General features: G+C 40.6%; 1 protein-coding gene across 1 annotated transcript in view; it reads right to left on the bottom strand.

The window, feature by feature from the left end:
- Positions 1-2379: 2379 nt before the first annotated feature.
- The window catches only part of OSBPL10 (oxysterol binding protein-like 10), a gene marked incomplete at its 5' end in the record, with an annotated part of 82670 nt that continues 59725 nt past the window's right edge, over positions 2380-25324 (bottom strand). The window contains 6 exons of the mRNA XM_009078780.1: positions 2380-2474; positions 3229-3382; positions 5470-5652; positions 7275-7461; positions 16626-17109; positions 23747-23893. Coding sequence (XP_009077028.1) covers positions 2430-2474; positions 3229-3382; positions 5470-5652; positions 7275-7461; positions 16626-17109; positions 23747-23893 — 1200 coding nt within the window. The remainder of the gene's footprint in view (positions 2475-3228; positions 3383-5469; positions 5653-7274; positions 7462-16625; positions 17110-23746; positions 23894-25324) is intronic.

Genomic DNA, 25324 nt, shown 5'->3' with positions numbered 1-25324 from the left:
TACTCCCTCAGGGGCACAGACTTGCATGCCTGACACAGAGAGGTTTGCAATGGCTATTCCTAGTGAGTATGTGTCTTGTTCTTTGGTGTGTGAAGGAGTTCTGGGAGGATGTTCCATGTGTTTCATTCTGCTTTTTCAACTGTTCTTTGTGATGATAGTACAAACTGTAGGAACACTTCTAGGTACTTATCGGACTAGCCTCTAGAACAAGAGTGGATCTGTTATGAAGTGAATTCTTGCAGGTGATGGAGTACACATATTCCTGATGACACTTGGTAGCAATTCAGTGATACTACAACAGCATCATTTTGGTTTTGTTACAGAAAACTATTACATCAACTATTCCTAAAAATAAGATTTTTTTTTCCTTTTAAAAAAAAAAGTGTCAGTTACAAAACCAAGGTCATACAGTCCACTTTTCTTAAAAAATAGGATTTAAATCATTTAAAACATGAATCTTTCTAATGTGGAAAAAAAAAAAGGACAGACAAGCAGACAAAATAGCATTTAGGAGGAAAAAGGAGCCACATCTTCATTAAATAGAGATCTGAAATTCAAATGTAAAGATCTATTAAATATTATGTCCAGAGGAACAACTAATGGCATGTTTCCTTGTGTACACACCTCTGCTCAGCCTTTTCAGTTGCTCAAGAGATACTAACACCTACCAAATAACCAAAACGCAGGACGCACGAGGACAGATGTAGGCAGTGCTTTGACCTAAATATCTCTGTGTAATATCTATAAAGCATAAGTGTATTAAGAAAGCAGACAAAAGGCACAAAATTAATCAGTACTACAGACAGGTAGGCATCCATGCTACAGTGTGTTAGAGTGCAGTGGTTTCTTTACGGGGCACTGTGGAAAGCAGCACTGAGCAGAAGTCAGCACATTTTACATTTACCTTTTGCTGCCACCTCTCTCAAAAACATCTTCACTCTCAACAAATACGAACTAAAAAGCAGCAAAGCCTTAACACACTTCTAAAATCCTCTTTCTCAGTGTCACAGTGGTTACCTTACAAAGCAAGATCAAGCTATAGGACTTTTTACCTTCTTTTTTACTCTATAAACCAAATTATATCCCATTTGTTTCATTATGAAGTTATTTTCTCAGTGTAGTAATTTACTAAATTGTTACTTTTACATTAGAAAATCATTTGCCTGAGAAGGCTAGCTATATGAATCTCTACTCATCCAAATATTTCACCTGGGTCAAAAGCCAAAAGAAACCAAAACACAGAGCTGCTTGGAGCCTTACCATGGATTAAAGGCTCTAAAACCAAAACACAGAGCTGCTTGGAGCCCTAACATGGATTAAAGGCTCTGAGCAGAACAGCTCCATTTTCCCAGAGCAGTGTACAGAACCTGCCTCTGGGCCAGTGGGGAAGGCTCACCCAGCACAGTGACACCCCAGGACAGGGCTCCTGCTCATCCTCACTCACCACAACACACAGCCCAAGCACATCAGCAGTGGCTTCACTGGAAAGGCAAAGGCTGTGGTGGGACACCCCCAGCAGAGCCCAGCGGTGAGCCACGGTGGGTGGAAAGCTGAGGCAAGAGTGAGCTGGAAAACCACTGCTCCATCTGCCAGAAAGGCTTTAGCAGAACACGTAAGCCAGAAGTGTTGGCATGACAGTAGCCAGAGAAGGTTACACAGCAAGATCAAAACTGCCTGAGCAGCTGGCTCAGGGGTGACCAGAGATCCATTAAAACAGCTGAAGTGTGAGCGAACAAAAAAAGTGAGGACACAAAACAGGTTAGTGCGAAAAAATGCTCTTGAGAAGGTATTGCTACTTCTTATAGGATGGCAGGAAATTCACCCTGGTGACAGGAAACATGCCCTTAAATCAGCATCCCGGAGAGCGAGCGCGCGGTCAGGGTATCATTCTTATGTCAAAGTGAGTTACTCGGTGACTGTTCAGACAGAACAACTGCCATGAAGTGACACGTCACATTTTAAGTGCAAAACATTTTTGGCAAAAGTGAAAAATAGAAAAACCTTAACCAGTACTAATAAAAAAGTGTTTTCTTAAATACTAGCATAGGGCCTGATCCTGCAAGCACATAACTCGGGGAACCCCAGCTGAGTCCAGCTGGAGCTCTGTGCCCTATAACACTTAGAGGAAAAGGTCTTTGAATCGCTGTTAGTGTTTATACTTGTTTACATGTAGTGTAAATAATACACACACAAACACATACACACTGTGTGTACATATGTGTGCAGATACGGACGTGTGCGTGTGTGTCTGTGTGTCTGTACACACAAAAGGGCTCCTGAATAAACTCGAGCTCGTGGTTACTTTGAGATGCATCATTCACAGTACATAGCTTCCCGTGGGGATCTTCTCACAACAGGACCTATGCAAGGACATCCTGAAGTTACATACTGTATCATTTTAATGCCTTTAAGGCAACTGCTCTATCCCATCAATGGGTCTTCCAGAGAGGATTCAAATACAGCCAACCATCGCCCTGCAAGAAAATTGAGGAGAGTTTACAAACAAGATTTATAAACACTGGATCTGTGTATGTCCACATAAAAGCTCAAATAAGACCAAACAACAAAAAGCCACCCCTGTCAACTGAAAGTAATGTGTTTGATGAATTGACAAGTAATCTGGGTGGGAGGAAAAAATTGCAAGGGGCAAGAGAAGCAACGGGAAGATGCAACAGAAGAACTGCTGGTTTAAACAGCTGTACATACAGGCTAAGGTAACAGCAAGTCCCTCAGTTAGTCTTATTTCCCCTCCTCCTTTCCCTGAAGAAAGGGAAAGACAAACCTAGTAAAATCTGTTTCATTTCAGACAGATGAAACCCAAGAGTATGTTTAAGATGTCCATGCTTACTTATATCGGACATATATCCCTACGTTGTGGTCACTTTAGTATGGTGAGATCCAGATTAGTAGGGGATGTGAGTATGCAGCATTTGCACAGTAAGGGCTGGATTTTACAGGAGAAAAACATGACTTTAGGTGCCTAATATAAGGTACCAAAAATCCAGATCAAAATAAATCTGATGAAAAATGAAGAAGCTGACAGTATAGACATGGAAAAATCCACTCCTCTCCTGCCAGAGCCAGACTCTGACAAAAAGAGGATTAAAAGCAATTGTGATAACTAACAAGACCAGCCCATAGTAAAACCCACAGGCATTCACCTGTGCTAGCATCCTCCTGTATGCAGAAACAAGCAAAAGGGTCTCTAAAACAAGAGACCCAAAGTACCTCTTTGGCAAAATACTTGGGTTTCCACGGTGTTGTGAGCGCCGCTCGCTGCCTCTCCTCTGCTCGCTGCCTCTCTTCGAGGCGGTGCTTGTGTTCCGTGGCTGCATCGATATTGCCTTCCTTCAGGGAGCTGGTGACGTGCTGCCAAAGGCGCCTGTGGGATGCAGGAAGAGCACAAGTGACAGGGTGAGCAGAACTCTGCCGCAGCCAAGCGCTGCTGGACACCAGCCCAGCTGCTGCCCTACTCCCCGTGCCATTTCTGCAAGTCACACAGCCTAGGAACCATCACTCTCCAAAGATACTCATCAAGCTTGTGGAGCAGATTTTCAGTATTTTGCCACGCAAGTTTATTTTCTCAGCAGCATCTGATCATGTTCCTGACTCTGCACCACCTGAGCTCTTCTCTCAAAGCAGGCGGATTTATTTTTATCCTTTCCAGTCCACATTCCTTACTGAAGATCCACCCCCAAATGACACCTCCTATTCTGCCTTTATTTGCAGGTACATTTTTTAATTAGAAGGGAGTGTCAGTCAAAAGCCAAGAGTGCATTAAAGTGGGACACCTGACTGTTCCCACCAGGTCACTAACAGGAATTGATGCACTGATTCCAGGGAGCCCTTCTGGGTCTGTGCTCTGTTCCCAGTTAGAATAGCTACCAGTACATAGCCAAATGTTCTTCACACTGATCATACTCAGATACAATGCCTTATATCAGCCTAGCAGAAACTCTGCCCAGAAAAACACTGAGAAGAAACATAGAATCATCACAGAATGGTTTGGTTGAAAACAGGAATTGATGCACTGATTCCAGGGAGCCCTTCTGGGTCTGTGCTCTGTTCCCAGTTAGAATAGCTACCAGTACATAGCCAAATGTTCTTCACACTGATCATACTCAGATACAATGCCTTATATCAGCCTAGCAGAAACTCTGCCCAGAAAAACACTGAGAAGAAACATAGAATCATCACAGAATGGTTTGGTTGAAAAGGACCTCTAAAGATCATCTAGCTCCCCTGCCATGGGATGGGCAGGAACAACTTCCACTAGACCAGGTTGCTCAGAGCCTCATCCAACTTTGCCTTGAACACTTCCAGGGATGAGGCACCCACAGCTTCTCTGAGCTACCTGTTCCAGTGTCTCACCACCCTCAGAGTAAAGAATTTCTTCCTAACATCTAATCTAAACCCACTCTCTTTCAGTTTGAAGCCATCACCCCTTGTCCTGTCACTACATGCTCTTGTAAATATTCTCTCTCCATCCTTCTAGTAGGCTTCAGGTACCAGAAGGCCCCAATTAGGTCACCCCAGAGCCTTCCCTTTTCCAGGCTGAAACCAACCACAGCTTTCACACATTTCCAGGACTGTTTAACTGAGTTTCTGTTTACAATCTGATAAACTCCATATCCTGCAGAGACACTGGATGGTTGCAATTTGCTTACTAGTGTCTAAAAAATACAATAAATACATTGAAGAGCTACTGGTTTCCTTATTTACTACAACCCTTGTGTTCCAAACTGCAGGGGGAAAATGAGTTTGTGGATGAGCACTCAGTCTAGAAAGTACAAACATTTTATCTGACCCTGCACAATGATTCAAGACACCTTTGTGCAATAAAGAGAAGATATTTACAGATAATAAAATGAACTCCAACTCATGTTTTTTAATCATCCAATAAAATGTTCCTAAATTCAATATAAGTATTGATTTGTCTGAAGATAAACATCAACAGTTATTGACAGTGAATAACAGGACAGTTGTTTTTTCCTAATGTACCTAGTCAGAGTTAGGCACATGATGTAGGTGTCAAGAGCCTTAAAACCATGTGTGTGTACACTTATATCTCACATTGCATCACATTTTACATACTTTTATATATTCTAGAATACATAAAACATGAAATCCCAGTTTAAATTATACGATGCAACATTACTTGCAACAAACTGACTAATTTGCCTACCACGTTGGTATCACTCAAAGGAGCAGGTGAAAACTGCATTACCATTTTCAGGCCGCTCATTAAAACACATACAAGCATCTTCCCCCTCTACAAAATGGATGTACTCATCACTACAACCTAATTTATGTTCCAAGGAAGCAAGACACAGCTTCAGCTCTTTGTGCCCAGATTAATGCGCTGCAGGAAGTGAGGCATTTTTGAACCACAGCATTTATAACTGCAGTTTGCTTCCCTGCCCTGTTCCCATCCAAGGTTAAGCAGAACACTAACACCTCTGCCCTTACCTGGACTCCAGTGGGCCTTGCTTTGCTATGGGCCTGATCTTTTTCCTGATAACAGGCAGCTTGTTAGTGTCAATCACTTTGGTGTCTCCGTTGCTGTAAGTAAATTCCAGTGTACCATTCCATTCTCCCTGGGCCTTGCACACAATGGTGTTCGTGGGATTGTGTTTCACTTCAGCTGTAACTCTGTTTCAAGAGGGAAGGAAAAAAAGACCAGAGAAATAACTGGTACCATTTGTTATCAGAAAGCACTACCACAGCTAAGGCTACAAGCAGCTTTCTACCTCCACAAAGCAATTTTTCAAGCAGAGTAGTGACACTGTCTCCAAAAGAGAAAGAAGAGCTCTCCTGGGTCGAGCCTAACACAGCGATAGCTTTGGCATGACATTCCCCCAAGTACAGCAGCAACCCAACTAAAACTGATACTCAACACTCTAACCCAGAGCTGGTTATTTCAGCAGCCTCAAAAACAACTCCTGACATTCATGTGACATTTCCACTACACATTATTTTCACACCTGTATATAATGCTGTCAGAGACCAATGTCTCAAGACTTCAGGTACCTTTATTTGATCCTTTAGCTCTGCAAGTTTACTTCTCAAGCTGCTGAGAGACAATGATTAAAGCTACCTCAGTGGTCCAAGAACTGGTCTGAGAGTGAGAAAAACAGATATGTAGGGTGGAAAATCAAAATGCAGGGACAACTTTCTTGTGTTTTTGTGTCTCTGTGAACATGCACATGTGCTTCACCAAGCCATGTCAAGTAACCTGCAAACTCAATTCAGTTTTTTTTAAATTAATAAACTAATACAGCACTACTTTACCAAATTTTCACTCACCTTCATGGCACCAATTATTAACCTACACCTTTTAGAGAAAAAAACTCTCAAAACAGCCCACATGGATATTTGCCTGAACACAACATTGAAATCGTTGACACAGGAACAACTGAAATTAAACAGAGGTAACCATGCAAAAGCACAGCCTTGTCACAGACACTGCAACAGTCCAAGAAAGGGCTCTGTGTGTGTTAACGACTGGGACATCAACTTAAGCATGGAAGCAAGACAAGAAGTTGTCTTGCACAGTGCCTCTTCACACCCTTAATAAAGGGGAACCAAAGGCATGTGCCTCTTCACACCCTTAATAAAGGGGAAACAAAGGCATGTAACAACATTTTCATCATCTGGAATTTCAGTGCAGAAATGGGAGCACCCAGTAGGGAGCTACTGCTATGGGCAGCAACACTTTTGCTTCTCTCCTTATTTACAGGAGCTCCACCTGGAACACCAGTTCATCTACAAGACTCACACAGAAGCAGTAACTGGTGTAGCAGAAATACTGCCTTTTCTATGTGCATTTTTCAGATCCTGCACTTAGAGCAATTTTTGCAAGCAACAAAACCTGGAAGAATCACAGAGTCATAGAACTGATCAGGTTGCAAGGGACCACAGTGGGTCATCTGGTCCAACCTAGAGCACATGGCACAGGATTGCATCCGGACAGATCTTCAGTATCTCCAATGAGGGAGACTCCAGGATCTCTCTGGGCAACCTGTTCCAGTGTGCAGTCACTTTATACATTCACTTTGTTTTAATGAGAAAAATAGATCCAATTCAGTTAAACAACAGAAAATGTTTGCTACAATGAACTGTGTCCTAAAGCTGTAAGTCATTTCTGACACTAATAAGAAAAGAAATTCAGACATCTATAAAATATTCCAACAGAAGAACTGAACAGATGCCCAAGAGTCTTTCCATTGAAATCCAGTAGCAGGTAAGCAAGAATAAGACAGTAATTCCTGTACCTGTGGACCTTCCCTCCATAGAAGGGCTTGGTGTGGAACGTGACCGTAGCGGAATAGCCCGTTCTGGCACAATTGATGTTGACTTTCCCTCCAAGCTCCACCCATGGGATGGTAAGTATCGAGCGAGCATAGGCACTGGGCAGGGTGAAAACATACTCCTCTTCATGTTCCATCAAGTAAAGAACACCTGCATAGGAAGATGTTGAAAGTGAAGTGATAAACATTCACTGGTAAGACCTGATGGTCACTGACCAACTACCACCATCAAAATGCAAACCCACAGAGAGTACAATGTGCAGCTCTCCTTGAAGGAGGGCACTGTCTGCTAAGAAAGAAAGTCTGCCCTCAGGAACAAATTTCTTCCAACAAACATTTTCAAAAGCACACAATCTGAATGTGTACCCTGCAGTCCCACATGATGCCAAACACCTTATCAGAAAATCTGACTGGATTACTTCACTTTCTATTACTGGCAAGCAATAAACTGTTAAAAGCCAGGGAAAAAAGTAACATTTTCATGCAAATAACAATAGTGAATATTCAGATGCTCACCCGGTGTCATATCATAATCTCTCTCCAGAAAAAATATGGGCATGGCCAAAGGACTTCACTTCTCCCTTCAGCCAGCCACAATCACATTCTCTCCACTATTTTCCTACTGATGCATTTGTTGGTGGGAATGAAAGGCTCTCTCTAGGTCTGCCTGGGTGCAACTAGGAAAACCTCCCTTTGCTCCTTAATTTCCAAATGCCTGATTTCCCATGCAGCCTTTGCAACAGTCTTGCAGAATCAAAGAGGGGCCCAGCAAGGCCAGAGCTCTACCACCACCAAGACCAATGTCTCTACCAGGCAGAGAAAATTACTGGCAATTCTCTCTCACTCTGTAAAGGCTCTGCTACTCTCAGCACTATGAGTTTGTAACTGAAACCAACAACAGACAGCAGCAGTTTTTCAACATTATTTGGAACTACAAAGAAAGCTGCACGTCTGATCAGACCTTAGCTTTCCCTGGGGTTAAGGATACAACTCTATCCTCACCGTAACCGTAGTTTGGCCTCTGGGATGACAGGACATAAGACCAAGTAAAGAGCATCATAAACCTTTCACACAGAATTAGATCATGCCAAATATCTGCAGTGTATTGTTTATTAGAGTTTTACAGTCTTTTGTGTCCCATTTACTAACTGCCTAAAGGCAAAAGTGACAGCACTGAAAATATTTTTTCACAACAGGGACTGAAAATAACCCATCACAGGAAGCACTCAGAAACCAGAAATATTTGAAAAAAAAGAACAGAAAAGTTATCTTCACTTAGTAATAGTATCTGTTTTGAAACAAGATGAGTTTGAGCCCATTTGCCTTCACCCTGGGGCAGATAGGGGAAGAACACATTGGTAGTGGTATTGATTAATCTGTCTGCTTAAGGGACTAATGACACTACTTTTGCAAAGTGATCCGATGCGAAATGATGAAAAAGCACTAAATAGGAACACAACACTACTACTGTCAACATACAAAATATGCCCTTAATGCTGTATGAAAACACAAACCTAAAATCACATTCAAAATTTAAAAGCACAGAGCTTTAACAAAACCATGGTCTTAAATACTGGCTCCAGCTAACAGGACTAAATGCAGGCACAGGAAGCTCTGCATCTCATCACTTCTGCCTTCTGAAACTGTTCCACAGGAAAACATTTGCAAACCAGAATCATTCTATGTAGTTGTTCTCAGAACTTCTGCAACCTCAGCCTGCCAGCAACGACACAGCCAGCACTTCTACTCCAGCAAGTCTGACAGAGATGAGCTGCAGAGTGCAAAAGCACAAACGCAGAAAAGTCATGTCTTAAAAGGACCTTTAATCATTTCACCCTGGCAAGTTACAAGTTCCCTGTGTCATGCACTGAACCCTCACCAGCAGGGAACAGCCAGGAGGACAGAGCTAGAACACACACACACACACATACATTTTGCCTCAAGCTACCTCAGCTCCACATCTGCAGGTAAAACCAAGCTGGACACACTACAGGAAGGCTGAACTATCCAACTCACCCTGGACATGCAGCCAGGAAGAACTTTCTCCCAAAAAACAACTCTGGTTATCAAACTCATTAAATGGATGCTATAACAACATTAACTTGATAAATAAAATCACAGAATCATAAAACAATTTGGTTTGGAAGGGATTTAAAGATCATCTAGTTCCAACCCCCACCTTTCATGGGCAGGGACACCTTCCACTAGACCAGGCTGCTCAAAGTTCCATCCTTGGACACTTCCACAGATGGGGCATTCCCAGCTTCTCTGGGCAACTTGTTCCAGTGTCTCACCACCCTCACAGTAAAGAATTTTTTCCTAATGTCAAATCTAAACCTACCCATCTGCAGGTGGGTATTTTCCATACAGCTACAACAAGTTTTAGATTCAAGTTCGTCACCTTTCCTTTCTTCTCCTCTTCCCATTTGTTTTCCACCTTCTCCATTACAGTCACAGGCAACCGACATGTGGGAAACGGCCTGTGGTGCCACCATGAGGTCACATTTCCCCAGTCTCAATGGTGTAAGCACAGACACTCACACAGTCAAAAAGGACCGACTGCATGAAAGCATCAGCCTCCAGCATGACAATTTTAGGGGATTTTGTTGTTGTGAGGTTTGTGTTTGGTTCTTTGTAAACGCCCAAAGGTCTAACAGCAGTGCAGCAGGCAGGTGTGGTGCTCACTACCGTGGTAGAACCTCACTGTATTTATCAACCACACCTTCACGTTGGCTCTTCAGAGCCTCCTACTTCCCTGGCCCAGCCATTCCTCTCCTGACCATCACTGGATGTCCCCACGTGAGAGCAAACTGGTATGATAAACATAATTTCCTTTTGACGCCCAAAGGTCTAACAGCAGTGCAGCAGGCAGGTGTGGTGCTCACTACCGTGGTAGAACCTCACTGTATTTATCAACCACACCTTCACGTTGGCTCTTCAGAGCCTCCTACTTCCCTGGCCCAGCCATTCCTCTCCTGACCATCACTGGATGTCCCCACGTGAGAGCAAACTGGTATGATAAACATAATTTCCTTTTGGGACAGGTTACGTGAGAGCAAACTGGTATGATAAACACAATTTCCTTTTGGGTTAGTACAGGTTTGCTTTTGTCTCTCTGGTGGGATCAATAGCTCTTTTCTTCCCTACTCGAGTGGGAGGGACGCAGAGCTCTAATGCACACTAAGTGAAGAGCAAACAGCAGCAGTGACCTTCAGTGTAAGTATTTAACCACCAAAGCAGGTTAGATATTAAAAACTGAACCCGGCTCTCTTGGCAATATTTTTAGCACCTAGTGGCATATTTTTTTGAATTCCTTAAACACCTGAATAAATACATTTTTAATGAAGTGCTATCTCACTTGACATATGACTCCAGTTCAATAATTATAATCTAAAAGAGATTAAAGGGCAGATCCAAAATACCCAGAACTTGCTAATACTTTTAGTATTAACCTGGCTGTTAGTTTTGCATTCCATCATTTGCAGAATCCATATGCAAAACCTCATTTAACTGAAGCACTGTGAAGACAGTGGCTGCCCCCCCATGCCTGAAGAGAGACCTGTGCTCTCTTAGGGAAGAGGAAGTCACACTGAGAGTCAACATTTCTAACTAGTAACACAATTTGAACTCATGCCTACCATGCCAAGTTTCAATCTTGAGAAACTAAAGGAGAAAAACTAAAACCTAATAGCTATTTTTAAGTGTTGTGTAATTTTAACATCTGCTTATAAGCATCATTACATTGAGACCGATCTATTAAAGCATCTGCTGGAAAATACACAGACTATTTTTCTTCCCTTGCTTCCCTGCTGTAAGAGATTATATTATTCATGTTTAGTTTGAAAATGGCTGTAAGCAAAAATATGTGAAATGTTGTAGAAGATTCTCCCATTCTCAGTTTTAGAGTCTTCCGTTTTCAATTTTTCCCCTCTCACATCAAAGCATTCTTTCCAAAACTGCAAATTCCTTTTAAGAAATCTGAAGAACTTATAGGCAGCTATTATGCATAGAAGAATGCACCTGACCTCTGGGAGGAACAGTGGATTTAGTAATCTAATTTAATAGAAAAAAATGCCACAGAAAAACGTGATTTTTTTTTTAATAAACACTTCCAGAATTTTGAAATTCCCTCTGAAAATGTCCTCAACACCATTTACTCCTCCTTTTGACTAAGGCAATGTATTCAGAGTCACACTCCTTTCCATGACTCCTCAGCCTGCAGTAAAGAAGTGATGGTTCCAGCATATAATTTTCCCAGTTTGACTCTTACACGTCCCTCACTGATGCTGCAGCTTTGTGAATCGATTTTCCAGTAACACATATTGACAAAAAACCCAGAGGAGGCTCTGGATCAATGAACTGCAGAAGAGGCATGTGAAATTTAATGCTTCCCCCACTGACTGTATGGAGATCAATCTGAACAGCAAATGGTACGTGGGACACAAACGGCTCAGGGCAGTTTCCTAATTTAAGAGGCTCTTCACTCTGCATTATTTGTAACATGGCACAAAGAGGAGTAACTTCCATATGGGATGAGCCCCACACAGGTGTAATGCAACACCAACCCCTTAGATTCACCCAGGAAAACAGGAGATGCCAGAACTGGACTCTTACTGCCTCGTAAGTGTTCCAACCAGCATTGCACTGTCATTTTTCAAAGACTGGAGCCATTTGCTAAATTAAGTAATGAGTGCCATGCTATATGGAAACTGTTCTGAAGCCACTGGGCTAAAAAATTATTAACACAAAAATTAGTACTTAGGGAAATATTTAGGTAGGTCTAGTTGCACAGAGCAAACAACCTTTGGGACTGGTAAATTAAAAAGCCATTAATTTCTCAGGACTAGAAAGTGTAGACCTGTACATTTATTAATACATAAACATACATATATTTGAACAAAAGGGAAAAAAAAAAATCATTCATTGCTTTCTTTTAGATCTACCCTGGAAAGAGCACTGAACCTCTTCCCTACCCATCCAATCTTTTCAAGGTTGATTTCAATTTAGAAAATAATTTTTGGAAGCCTACACCTCACTAGTTTTTAAAACATTTAAAGTAGCAGGAGTGAAAACAGCAGACATAACTAGCCACTTGATAATACAGAGCAATCCACTTAAATGTTCTTTATGTTCTCTGCAAAATGAACCCATGAATCAAAGATGACACCTTCTGTTGGATTTTGCTGCTTTGGGACAAAACCCAAGAGCAGAAAAGGAAGGGCCACAGACCACACCAAGTATGCTCACCACAGTCGTTTCCACTAAAGCATCCTTACCCTACAACCAGTATCTGTTTGAAGATTCAATGGGCCACGTAAAAAACATTAAATATTTACATTGACTCTCCCATCCCTTGCTAATTTAAATCTTAATGTGATCCTATTCATTACAGCCTCTTCCCCCCCTCCCTCATTAGTACATAATTAACATTAACCAGAATTAGGGACTGCGGATGCAACATGAATCCTTTTATGCAAAATACCCTCTTTTCTATTCAGGGTAGCTTTCTCATGAGGAAACTCAGCACTGACTACTCTGAAGAATGGAGGGTTTGTTATACAGTGAAGAAAAAGCTGAGATATTTCATTAGCAAGCCAGATTTAGACCCCTCATAACCAGAGATGAAGAAGGGCTGGCATATAAAACAGCTTCTCACATGGATTTCCAGCAGTGTTCTCCTACTTGCTCTGCATCTCTGAAACTGATACTTCCTTTGAATCAACAAACAAAAGTCAAAGATGGGAAAAAAAATTATCTTAGTTACTTTGAGGTGCAACATACACAAAAAATTTTACTGAGCTGTAGGTACCCTTTGTATGACAGGACCATACTGTCCTCAAATCCCTAAATTCTTATAGAAGCCTTTGTACTTCCATGACATCCTATATTAGCTTCTAATAACAAAGCATAAAAAGCAGCATGCTTTATACATCTAAGGATATACTAAAAAAATACTACTTGAAACCACCACAGAAACTTTACCAGCATATACCTTACACACTACAGATCCAAAAACTCAGTACCACATTATTCCAGAAACAGCCAACTGCAGTAGAAAAAGCTTCACAGAACTGTTTGAAGGACACACACAAAATTATTCAGTGGAGAGCAAAGTTGCAAATCACACCACGGTTGCTTGTATTCAGCATTAAGGCAACAATGAAGTTTCAGGCCATCATCACAGAATCATCATAGATGAATCTTGAGATCCCTTCCAACCCAGGCCATTCTAAGTTCTAACTGCCCTGGGCAGGGACACCTTCCACCAGACCAGGTTACTCACCGTTCCATCCAGTCTGGCCTTGAACACTTCCACAATGAGGTATCCACAACTTCTCCTGGCAAACTTATCAAACAAAACCATTCTGATACCTATCTGACTAGAACAAGATGGTCACTTCTTACCACTTAATTATCCAGAACATTAATTGCAGCTCTCTAATGATCTGTTTGCAAGGAATTCTTTTTCCCCTACATAATATCAATTAGTATTGAATGAATGTGCAATATAATGAAACTATTACACCAACACTCAAGTCTGAAAATGAACACAGGTATACTAGAGATATCAAGTAAAACTGTCTTTCAAGTAACATAATGCATAAGCTAAAATCCTTACTGATCTAACAAATAGTCAAAGGCACCTACATCTAAGTAAACTCCAGCACCAAGCAAAAAAAAAAAAAGGGCTGAATGCTCTTTGGAGAGGGGGGGCAAGACAAAGAAAAAACAACAATAGCACATGGTTAGTTTGCTTATCCAATGCACAGCAGCAAAAACCTCCCAGCAAACAAAATCCAGGTATTTCTATAATTCATGAGATGTTACTTTGTCTCTTACCAAGAGCAGGATCAGTCATACTTCATTCCCAAGAAACTCACAATCTTTCAACAGTTTAAAATAAGATTCTACAACCGTACCAGGTAACCTCGGTGTGGGAAAGCTTCTCTCAAGTAGCTAACTTTAGTTTCTACCTACCTTAACAAGCTTCATGGACCTTCTGACTAAGTGTCTTTCCACAGTCTAACTCACTAACTTGGCTAGACTAACCCCATCTGAAATGCAGCAACCCTAAAATGTCCCTAAATACAAGAAAAAAATCTCCAAATTATATTTCACATTAAAAAAAATTATTAGGCCCTGCATTACCACACATGTTAATACAGATACATATTTTCCACATTTAAAATCCAGCAGCTACATTTTTGGTTCAGCAATCTATTCCCTAGCACTCCAGCTGACCTCAATCTACTACAGAATTTATACTTATGCAGCACATGAGAAAGAAGCATCTGCAGTAGATTCTAATTTTTGCACAGCTCGACTAATCTACACACCAACTTAATTGGGAAGACTTCCCTGGGACTAAAATAAATAAACAAAAAAAATTACAGAAAGTGCAGTTTCAAGTGAATAAACTGCGCTGCAAACCAAGCATTTTAAACCCAAGCTGTCAGGCTTAGGCTGGTTGTTATCAGAGTATCAAAAATCTTCAATGGTACAAATCCTTGCCGCCTATTGCCAGTCCTAAACAGACATCAGAAATGCTTGGGCTGCCCTGGAGTTTCTCCACCACTTCCCAGAAACGCTGTCACTGTGAAGCTGCTTCTGCACTGCTGACATGAACCAGAAAGATGAATGCTAGCTATAAATTGGTGAACTCAAGCTTCCTCCCAGAACGCCCATCATAAAGACAGCAGCAAACCTTGCAATAAAAGAGTTCACCACTGCAGATGCTCCCCAAAGCCTGCCTCCACTCCTGGGGTATCTCCAGGATCATGAAAATAAGAAAAGGGAGACAGAGAAGAACTTTTTCCCATGAGCACACATTAAACAATCCTTGGGGTAGAGAAACAGTTAATTCTTAGACCCTTTCCATCTCAAAATTGGGACACATCAGGACTTTGAAGTCTTAAATAATCCCCACAGTAGACACCCCCAATCCCAGGGAACTGTGTGCGCTAGCAGCAAGAGAAAGAAATTTCCCTACTCCTACATAATCATAAGTGACTTTGCGTTTAATTTTATTTCCATTAAATAGCTCCCTTCACTGAGCAAAGAAATACTAGAAACGAACATGTTCCGGAAAAATGCAGCAAGTGAAGCCAATGACTCAGGCTGGCAGTAGCACAGGCAGGAGACAGACAGAAAGACCAATTTCCCTTCTGACACTCCCTTCTCAACTTCCTCAACTCTGTATTTAAAGCAGAATACCTAAATCATACAAAGATTACAGACTTTATCACAATGATATCAAATCCAGTAGTAAGGAAGTTTCATGTCTCTTCTACAAAAAAAAAAAAAAAAAAAAAAAAGGGAATGTATTGCCATCAGGAAAGAAGCTGCTATAGGTCCTTCTACTGTTTGAGTTAGTTCTTTAGTTCTAACTAGTAGAAATAGCAGAACATACCTGTATGTTTTCATCATAATTGTTTTGTTGCTAATAAGCAAAACCAAATCACTGCACTTCCCATTCTACTTTTTTCACTACCTTCAATATCACAGCATTTACCATAATGGTGACAAAAAGAAGCATTTACTCTAAGTTGTCTTTGCACTTCTGTGACTACAACCTAAAAACTAGTTAAGACAGAAACACTAAAAATCTGTACACAGGATCTTACCCTCAAATGAAAAAGGGATCAAATTGCTTAGAAAGACATCAATGTCCATACATTAACAGTCAGTAATGACACCGGTACAAGTGTGTTTATCAGTTCAGATCATCCATTAAGAATGTTATGATTCCCTGTATTTCTGAATTTGTGTTGAGCAATGACTTCTCACAAAGCAGACTGTGTGTATGACATAGCAAACCATGATTTATACCTCTACTACATGATTTTACAGAAATCTTGGGAAAAGACACTATTTTCATAAACACTACAGAAACCAAGAAAACAATGAAAAAAGAATGTTAGGCTTATGTAAAAAACAGTGGCTTTGTTCCAGCTGTGAATACTGAATTGCAAATTAATTTAAAAGTGAACAAGACAAATAAAAATGTTCTTACAGAATACACTATCAGGAGCCATTTTCTATATTAATTACAGCCATATATATATATTAACAAACTCTCATCAATATAAGCACACATTTATACATGCAATGTGTATTTGACATTCTGGCTGGCCAGAAAAAGCTTACATGAACCCTACAGTTTTTAACTCCGAACTTCACAAAAGCAAACAGTCATAAGGTTTAAATGAAAGGTCAGAAGGAGATCAAGCAGGAAAACACCTGGATTTCTGTTGTGTTTGACACCCACAATATTAGCTCAAAAAAAAAATAAAAAAATAAAAGCACATTTCTTACCTTCACCTACCATAGAAACACCTATTGACATGCCCATAAACTTGCTTTTGGTCCATACGTGAGCGTTCACACACATTTTCTTCTCTTTGCACTCACAGTAAAAGCAAGATACCGGTGGATGATGGGACACTTGTTCAGCTACAAACCTCAGCTTGTAGCACGTGGACTGTTCCTGGCCAAACTCCTTGGCTGGGTCCTTAGAAACCGTGGAGGCACCATTAGTTCTGAATGCTTTCACTTTATCTTTAGGCACATCCCATGAGCAATGAAACGTTTCACCAATTATAGGGTTATAGGGCTTCTTGGCAACTGCTCCCTTTCGGCCTTCGTGAAAAGCTGTTAGATAATACTCCACAAAGCAGATAATTCTTTCCTCGGGAGTGGCTCCAGCTGCAATTGACAAAAACAGGTCTGGATGGGCCATGAAATTTGCATACATCTCCAGCAGGGATCTTTTCTCCAAAATAAATGTTGGAAGCACTACCTGTATGCAAAGCAGACAAAGGCAGATATGATTTCCCCATGATCACACTACCAGAAGGGAAGGGAGGGTGGGGGACAACAGTTAAGACAGCTGCAATTCTGGCCCTGCCAAGTTTTTGGACAGTGTATTTGCCTCTACTGCCACAGCAATTGGATTTTCTTTGCAGTGTAAATAACGAGTGAAGGAAAAAGCAGTGGCCTTGATACCCATGCAGGCTGCTTCCTATTCCATTATCATTCTCAAGAGCAGCTCACATGACAGGGATGGGCTGTTCCGCTCACGTGGACATCTGCCTTTTCCTCTCCTCTCAGTTAACAAACCAGCCATTGTTTTCCTTGTTTACAGGACACAAAAGCATACTCTGATATAAACTAATTTACATCAAACACTAACAAGCCAAACTAATCATAACCTTCCAAAACGGGTGGGGTACACCCTCCCAAACCACCAGAAGATGAGTATTTTACATAAACATACACATCACCAGTCCCTAAGTGGTGGAGAGCATAAGGGGTACATCTACCCATTGTGTCAAACGTGGGTTCCATAACTTCACTCCTGGGCCCCTGACTACTCGCTACATATGTATTAGGTCCTTTCCAGCCTCTAACAAACCAAACCAAGGAGATGCAACCAAAACCAAACCTCAAGTGTATTTCCAAGGATAAAACCATTCCAAGGACCCCTTTCCAGGGGCTTATAGGCAAAAAAAAAACACTCCCTGTTTGACTGCCTGGGTCCTGCACTGTCATCATATGTCATGTCCCCTCACAACTCTCAAGTCAAATCCCTTGCCACCCCAAGCTCTCCTGTCACTCCCAGGTCCATGGCACATCCCCTCTGTTTGAGATGGTACCATGCTACTGTGGTGGGCCCCTGCATGCTTAACCTCATTTCACACAAGCTGAAACAATGCTTGCACAAACTGTTAATTCATATCCTAGGACTAAAGAGGCTGCAGGGGACCCAGAATAAACAACCTGTGACTGAGCTCTAGGCAGTCTGCCCTGGAGGGAGCCAGCCACAAGTGATTTGGATGCAGTCTTGAGTGCCTCCTCTAGCAACGCAGATGCTGCCAAAGTCACTCGCTTCACAATAACACTTTGTTACAAGTTTTTAGTGATCCTGGAGGGCACTGCAAGACAAACAAGGGCTACAGGACATAAAATAATTTATTTCTCTTCCTTTTCCCTCACGCTCCACACCTTGTGCAGGATCATCCCAGGGGAGCTCAGAGGTTGCTCCCACATGACCAAAAGGAACTTCTGGCATGCACAAATCAAAAGTGGCTCAATGATGCCAGATGCAAACCAACAGCTGTCCTCTATTAAAGCAATTCATCTGCTTTCCTCTTTAATTCTTCATTGCATTTACTTTTTCCTTTTCCCAAAAGCAAGGAATATTTACAGCAGGCAGGGAGCCACCCTGGAGTCACAAACTTGTTTGCTTTCCCTCCTGCTGTCCCGGCTTGCTATTCTAAGTGGGACCAAAGCACAGTTCAGTCCTTCAGGATTCCATGGATAACAAAATAGAAGCTGTCAAACTTTTATTAATCATTCAGTTCTTTCCAAAGAGAACTTGTAAACATGAAAAAAAATTCCAGTCACAAGGGCTCAAATCCAGTCTTAACAGCTGCACAGTAAGTCCCTGTACCTCCACTGCAAAAAAAAAGCTAAGTGCTCCATTTGGGAACATACCTGCTCATTCACTCTCTCCTTCTGTGTGTTCTATTTACACAGACTTTTATAGGCTAATAATTTTTACAAGTTTAGATACAAATTCCACCTGTAATACTCCTCTGACCCTACTCTGTAAGCCTTGAGGACTCTACATGGCTTCAGCTATCAACCTCATAAGGCCCCAAAAGATGGAGGTCCATGATTTCACACTACATGTGGCAAATCACTGAGTGCTAAAGGCAGTCAGCAGTCCTCATGGTGGTGTGACAGAGAGGGGCTCAGAAGTTTGGGTTTTCAAAGCGAAATCCAAAACTTTGGAAGGCAAAGTAGAAAGGCAGTTGATTTTCTTATTTTTAGCTCTTTAAACCCTTCCATCTTACTTGCAGCATTCTCATTCTGACCAAATATTCATTATCCAATATAATCTTTAAAAAACGCAATTCAGCAACTGAGATCCTCAATTAAGGATCTCATTTTAATATAAATTGTACACTAAAAGATCAAGTGATCAGAGGGGCAAGTGACACCAAAACATACCAAAAAACCCCCATCACTTCTGTCTAGAAATACCAGTAGTGCCTATCATGAGCTCACTGCAGAGACTTGAAAGGGCAAACTCATCTGAATAAACACCACTCTGCATCTCATTATGTCCAAGTGTCTCTCTCTAAAGACAGGGACCTCATTAGCACTAACAGAGAAGAAAACAGCAAAACATACTTAAGACAACGTAAATTTTATGGTACAGCATTAAGATTGCTGTGGCTTCATCCCGTTGACTAGAGTCTTCATACCTAGCCTCTCAAGTCCTAGCTGTGTGCTTTACAGCTACATACTTAACACAGCTACACCCACACGGCCATGGAATGAGAGGTTACAAATCACTGGACCCTTATTATGGAGTTTCAAGAATCCATTTAAAATCTGAATAAAGTCTGAACTCCAGCTCAAGTATCTTGCTTTAAAAGCCTGGCTAAACTGGAAAATACATCCTTAACTGCAGCAGGAAAGGATCCACTGAATAACTGAATAGTTTCCACACACGGGGGCAGAACTACGCATGAAAAATACTTGCATTCTAAAGCTTACACAACTTCAGGATTACAAAATATGCCTACGAAACATTGCCTTTTGCTAAATAATATCATCACCTCAAAGTTCCCAAATGCAACAGCACCACACACTAATACTGTCAAAAAATATATACAAAATTGACTCTATTTTGGATTCCTGCATAAATAAGAAAAATAGAAATAAATAAAATTGGAAGTATATAGCACTCTTCTTGCCAGCATTGGACCATCACACACTTGTGCTAGCACTCGAGCTTCCAAAGGAAGGAGATTGTCAGCTGTTCTACAGTCAGAAACAATGCACTGTCCAGAAAAAGGAACTTAAGACCTCTGTTATTCATACTGGCTTTGGACTGGACTACAATAATTTTTTTTCCAATTGCATAAGAAGTCAAAACTGCCTTAATTTTTTTCCTCTGAAAAAAAAAAAAACAACCAACCAAAACAACATGACAACCAACTGGACAAAACAAACTCTCTAGAATAAATACCAAGTTGCTGAAGTCTGAAGCAAAATAAAAAATAAATCTCCTGACTGCATTCTAAAATGTTAGAATAATCTCTGTTCTTATTCTTTCTCAGGCTTCAGGTGAAAAGGAAGCAGTTCAAGAGGCATTCTTCCACTTTCTTTGAGGTTAAAAAGATGATATTGGTTCAAAACTTGATTACAACCTCCTAGGTTTGAAGTCACCTATACTTCATTAGATCTGAATGCAACTAAGAAAAATAAGAGCACATCTTAAGAATAGAGATATTTATCCCCAGTACTGTTTACTGTGAGGCAAAAATGGGTGTCAGCACTGTTCCCTACATTCTTCCAGAAATCCAACCAAGGCACCTCATGCTGAGATATCGTTCTCTTAGAGGTACAAAAGCTTTCCACTGTCATCTGTGTCACTGTGGGAATAAAACAAGCCATTTTCATGCCACTTATATTTTAAAATTACCAGGTAAAAGCATATTGGCAAGCAAAGTGAAAACTTATGACATCGTGAATGTACTGCAATGTTAATTTACAACAGGTTGATATTCTGCAGAATTACTGGCAGCCCTTTTACACAGAATGGCAACCCTTTATTTTTAGCACAAATTAACTGCGTAGGGAAGGTGAGGGAATGCAGGGGAGTGATCAACCCATCTGTACAAACTGTTAGCATTAACTGCAATCCATTAGGTGCCATTTGCCAACAAATCTATCAGGCTGTCAGTGGATTTTAGTGCTTTTCTTCGTTTTTTCAAAGTCTAAAGAACAAACAACTTACAGACTTATTTTTTTCCCCAGCAATTCCAATTTTAAATGAGGTTTAAAGTCCTAGCCCAGCGTGAGGCATCAGTTTTCCACTACGTCCTGCTGCTGTGAACTGCTCCCTCACCCAACTCCCGCTAGCAGCTGTGAAGTTTATTTGGCCACCACGGAGTCCAGCCTGTTCTAGCAAATCCCCATGCAGATTTAATACTTCATTGCAGGTGTTTTCCTTCACAGGAGTTTTTACTGTTTAACTCCTCATTAAGAGGCACAGCAGCATGACACATTCCAGAAGCAAAGCAACTCTGCAACATTAAATGTGCCTTTCATCACTGTGGGAAACTGCTGTCAGCACTGGCAAGGCCAAGGCTAACATGAGCCATCATGGAAAAGATCACTAGGAAAAGATGCTGCTTCCTCTGACATGGAACACAAAGGTAATGATCATGCATTCAGAACCCAAAGCCACCAAAGGCTCAGAAAAGCTATTTGTTCATGCGTGTATATCATGTAACAATCCACGGCTCACAAAATGAAAAGAAACAACCCTAGGGAAGCAGGCAAAGGAAAATGGAAACATGCAAAACACGCTCTGATATTAGCAACTACTGTGCCACAACCACTTCCAGCAGCAGCTGACGAGCATCAAGGTGATCTGAGATCTGATCTTCAGAGGAATAATGAAAAACGAGAAGAGGTGCAGCCAACAAACCCAGCTTCAGCATCACATGGCTGTGGCCCTAAAGGCTTCATGTCAGTAAGCAAAGTTGATAAAAAAAGCAGCCAGCTGTCCTGTTGTTTTTTTTAATCCTCAAAATGGGCAGAAAAGTGATGTGCACATGTGGCACGTCTCATTAATACTTATCATATGTGTATTCGTGCATCACACAGACTACAGATAGATCTAACTCTGCCATATGCCTGTTTCTCTTTTCAGAGTGTGGGTATTATATACATTCATATATATATAGACATTCATGCATGCTAATATTCTGCCACACTATGCATCTGATAACACCACTATCTTTAAAAACTGTGGTCTGAGAAGCACTATGTAAGAAATTGGTTATCATTTATTTATTTATTTATTTATTTACCTTCCTACTTTTCTTATAAGTGTCTACACTTCTCTTATTTACAGGAATTTCTCTTATTTACATTAACTCTGAGTCCTCGGGGTTTTGCCTTCTCTGCCGTGACAAAGATGACAGTGGAAATCAGGAAAGAAAAATCTTGTTCGTTAGCAAAGACAAAATGTTTTGAAGACACAAGAAATCTTACTCTAGTTTGAACATTATAGACTCAGACAGCCTTAGCAAACCAACATAAAAAAGAGGAAGAGCTAAGAAAAAGTGAGGAATGTAAGAAAAACAAAACCAAAACTGAACTGTATATAACCCCAGACATACTAAGAAGTGACAGGTATAAATTATTCACAAATGAAATGATTAAACTTTTGTTCCATTTAGAACAAAACATTAATTCCTGTGCAGCTATTCAACAGCTATACTTAGCAACAGAGCACGGGATTGCTCAGTCTTAAAAATTCAAGTATTTTTAAATACTGTCAATTGTTCCAGAGGAAACAGAAAAGACTATATTGAGAACACCTGATTTTGATCCAAAGTTATAGTAAAAATAGATTTTTATTAACATATAAGATCAAAAGGAAAGCAGATGAACTCTTTGAAATATCAAAAAATGCCCATGAGAACAACTTCCTGCAAAGCTACTTCACATGCAAGGACAATTCTATGATCATTCCAAACATTGTATTATTGGTGGAGGGTGTGTCAGAACAAGTTCTTATGGGAAGTGGGTTATAGTAGTTTCATTGCAGGGGGGGGGTGTTAAGTAAAAAACCCTTGCGGAAGGAAAGGATATTCCGTATCCTTACAAAAATCCACTTAACTATTTATTAAGCCCCATGAGAATGTTTCACTGGAATGCAGGACCATTCAAAAAGCAGCTTACCCTGCTACCAGAACATATACCTCATTTCTAAAACTCTGAAATACTTCAGGGAAAATTTCTCAATGTACCCTCTCAGGTCATATCACAATGGATAAGCTCGTGACAGTACTGGTTCCAGGACCAGCAGAATGCACAGAAGGTTAAACTGCTGAGCTGCTTAGCCTAGACAAGAACAGTGATACACTGAAGGCTGTTATTTCTTTACCACCATATTTTTTGAAGCCGACATGTAATTAAATGGAATCCAGTCCAGAAAGCAGCAAAGTGAGCATATATCTCCTTCATCTGTACAACTGTCCTTATTGTTCCTCAAACCCTCAGTGCACCCTGACTGAACACACACATGGGATACATACACAACATATGGCTGCTTTGAAAGACTTGCAAAAAAATAAGGAAGAAGTTTGAAGGATTTTTTCTTCTTTTATCTTTCCCTCCCCCTCCATCTCTAAAGCATCTGATGTGATGACTCCATGTGAAATCCTGCCTAGCAAGAGACATCATTCCACAGCTCTCTGGAACCACACCTTAATAAAGAGGTAAACTTCCTAGTCCATAGGGGCAAAAACATGCTCACAGGAATCAGACACACACACACATACACACAGAAGGATGAGAAGGAGAAATAATAATGAACAAATATAAAAGAGATACAGTGTCCATACCCTGGTAAGGTCCATGCCAAGTTTGAGCTGAGAGATGAGATGAAGAATTACACTACGTTGATCATCCATGACTCCTAAATCTTCCTCTTCATTATCTTCAGTATCTGTCATTTCATCTTCAACTAGGATCAACTCAGAAGCTGAATGCTGAAATGAAAAGAAACATCATCATCATACAGTATGGGGGTTTTCCCCACTATATATGTTTAAAAATAATGCTGCCTCAATGGAACCAAAGACAGCCTCTGTTAAAACCAAGAGAAGATACAAACTCAAAATAAATTCAAAAGCCCAGTGATGGGTTCCTAAAGCATTTTGATCTTTTCTTCAGAATGAGAGCAGCAAGCATCAGATGCTAATTTACACAGTATCTTCTCATTGCAGTCATGCCAGATAAAAATCAAATCATATTAACTATCTTCTCATATTTATATTGCGGTGACGCCAGATAAAATCAGGGCATATTAAAGTAACAAGTCTTCTTTTTACTAAATAGTACACAGTTGAAAATGAGTCTTCAAGAGTTTGTTTCATAAATCTCTTCGGCAAATACTCATACGTCATACATAGAAGTTGCATGACCTGATTTCACACTATCTTTTATTTCCTTTCTCTATCCACCTTCCAAGTTAGATATCTAAGAAAGTCACGACTATTACCTGAAGGAGATAAAAAGACAACTATAATTAAAGAACACACCTTTGCAAAAAAACCCAAAGACATTACATTTTGAGGGGTAAAGCAATGCCATGAGTCTTTATGACATTTGCACCTTCACAGCACAATGCCAATGCTGCTCAGTTCCCAGAAATACAAGCTGAAGATCAAGAGAGAGGCATCAAGCCAGCCCGTTCAAGAGGAACTTTACAGCAGGAAGAGATAATGACTTGTGATATTTTATTTTTCCTCAGGGTTTACAATATATTACTAACAATAATGGGAACAGGTGGTTGCTACTTTGTTCCATCCACTGAAACCACTCTGCAAGCCTTCCAGATATGTATTTAAGTAAGCTTTTTGTACTTCTAGAGGATGAAAAATAAAAGTTGGGTTATGTAGCTGAAAAATGACAGCCCAGCATTTCACTATTGTCCAAGGATTCCATGCTGCAAATGAGACAACACTCCCTGCAAAAGTTAGCATTCTGTCATGCTGAACAGCATTTCTGCAGAAACAGCTAGTTCATTACATAAAATGAGAAATCTTTCATCTCGCTTTTAAATTCTATGCAACTGGGAAGTTCCATTAAAACCAGGTGACAGTCAGAATTATGTTTCAAAGAAGTATTTCTGAATGATCCCATTAGAGACCCTTCAGGTGAACTGCAGCCTCTGTAAGGACAGTTCCTCTGAAATGTAGTTACTACAGATATTTCCAAGATTTGAATAAAGTATTTTCTCCTTCTCTGTTTCTTTTTTTTTAAAAATTACATAAATGTTTAGGTAGCTATTCCCCAAAGCACAGCTGTTTGGTGAAACCCAAGGACATTCAAGAGACACTTTACAGTTGCTTTATTTAGAAAGTAGAATATGTAGATTACATAAAACAGAATCTGGTGAGCAGTAACCTCAACAGCTT

The sequence above is a fragment of the Acanthisitta chloris genome, unplaced genomic scaffold (assembly GCF_000695815.1).
Source record: "Acanthisitta chloris isolate BGI_N310 unplaced genomic scaffold, ASM69581v1 scaffold6107, whole genome shotgun sequence".
Classification (NCBI taxonomy): domain Eukaryota; kingdom Metazoa; phylum Chordata; class Aves; order Passeriformes; family Acanthisittidae; genus Acanthisitta; species Acanthisitta chloris.
The sequence above is the reverse complement of the archived record's forward strand: the minus strand, read 5'-3'. Positions and strand labels throughout refer to the sequence as shown.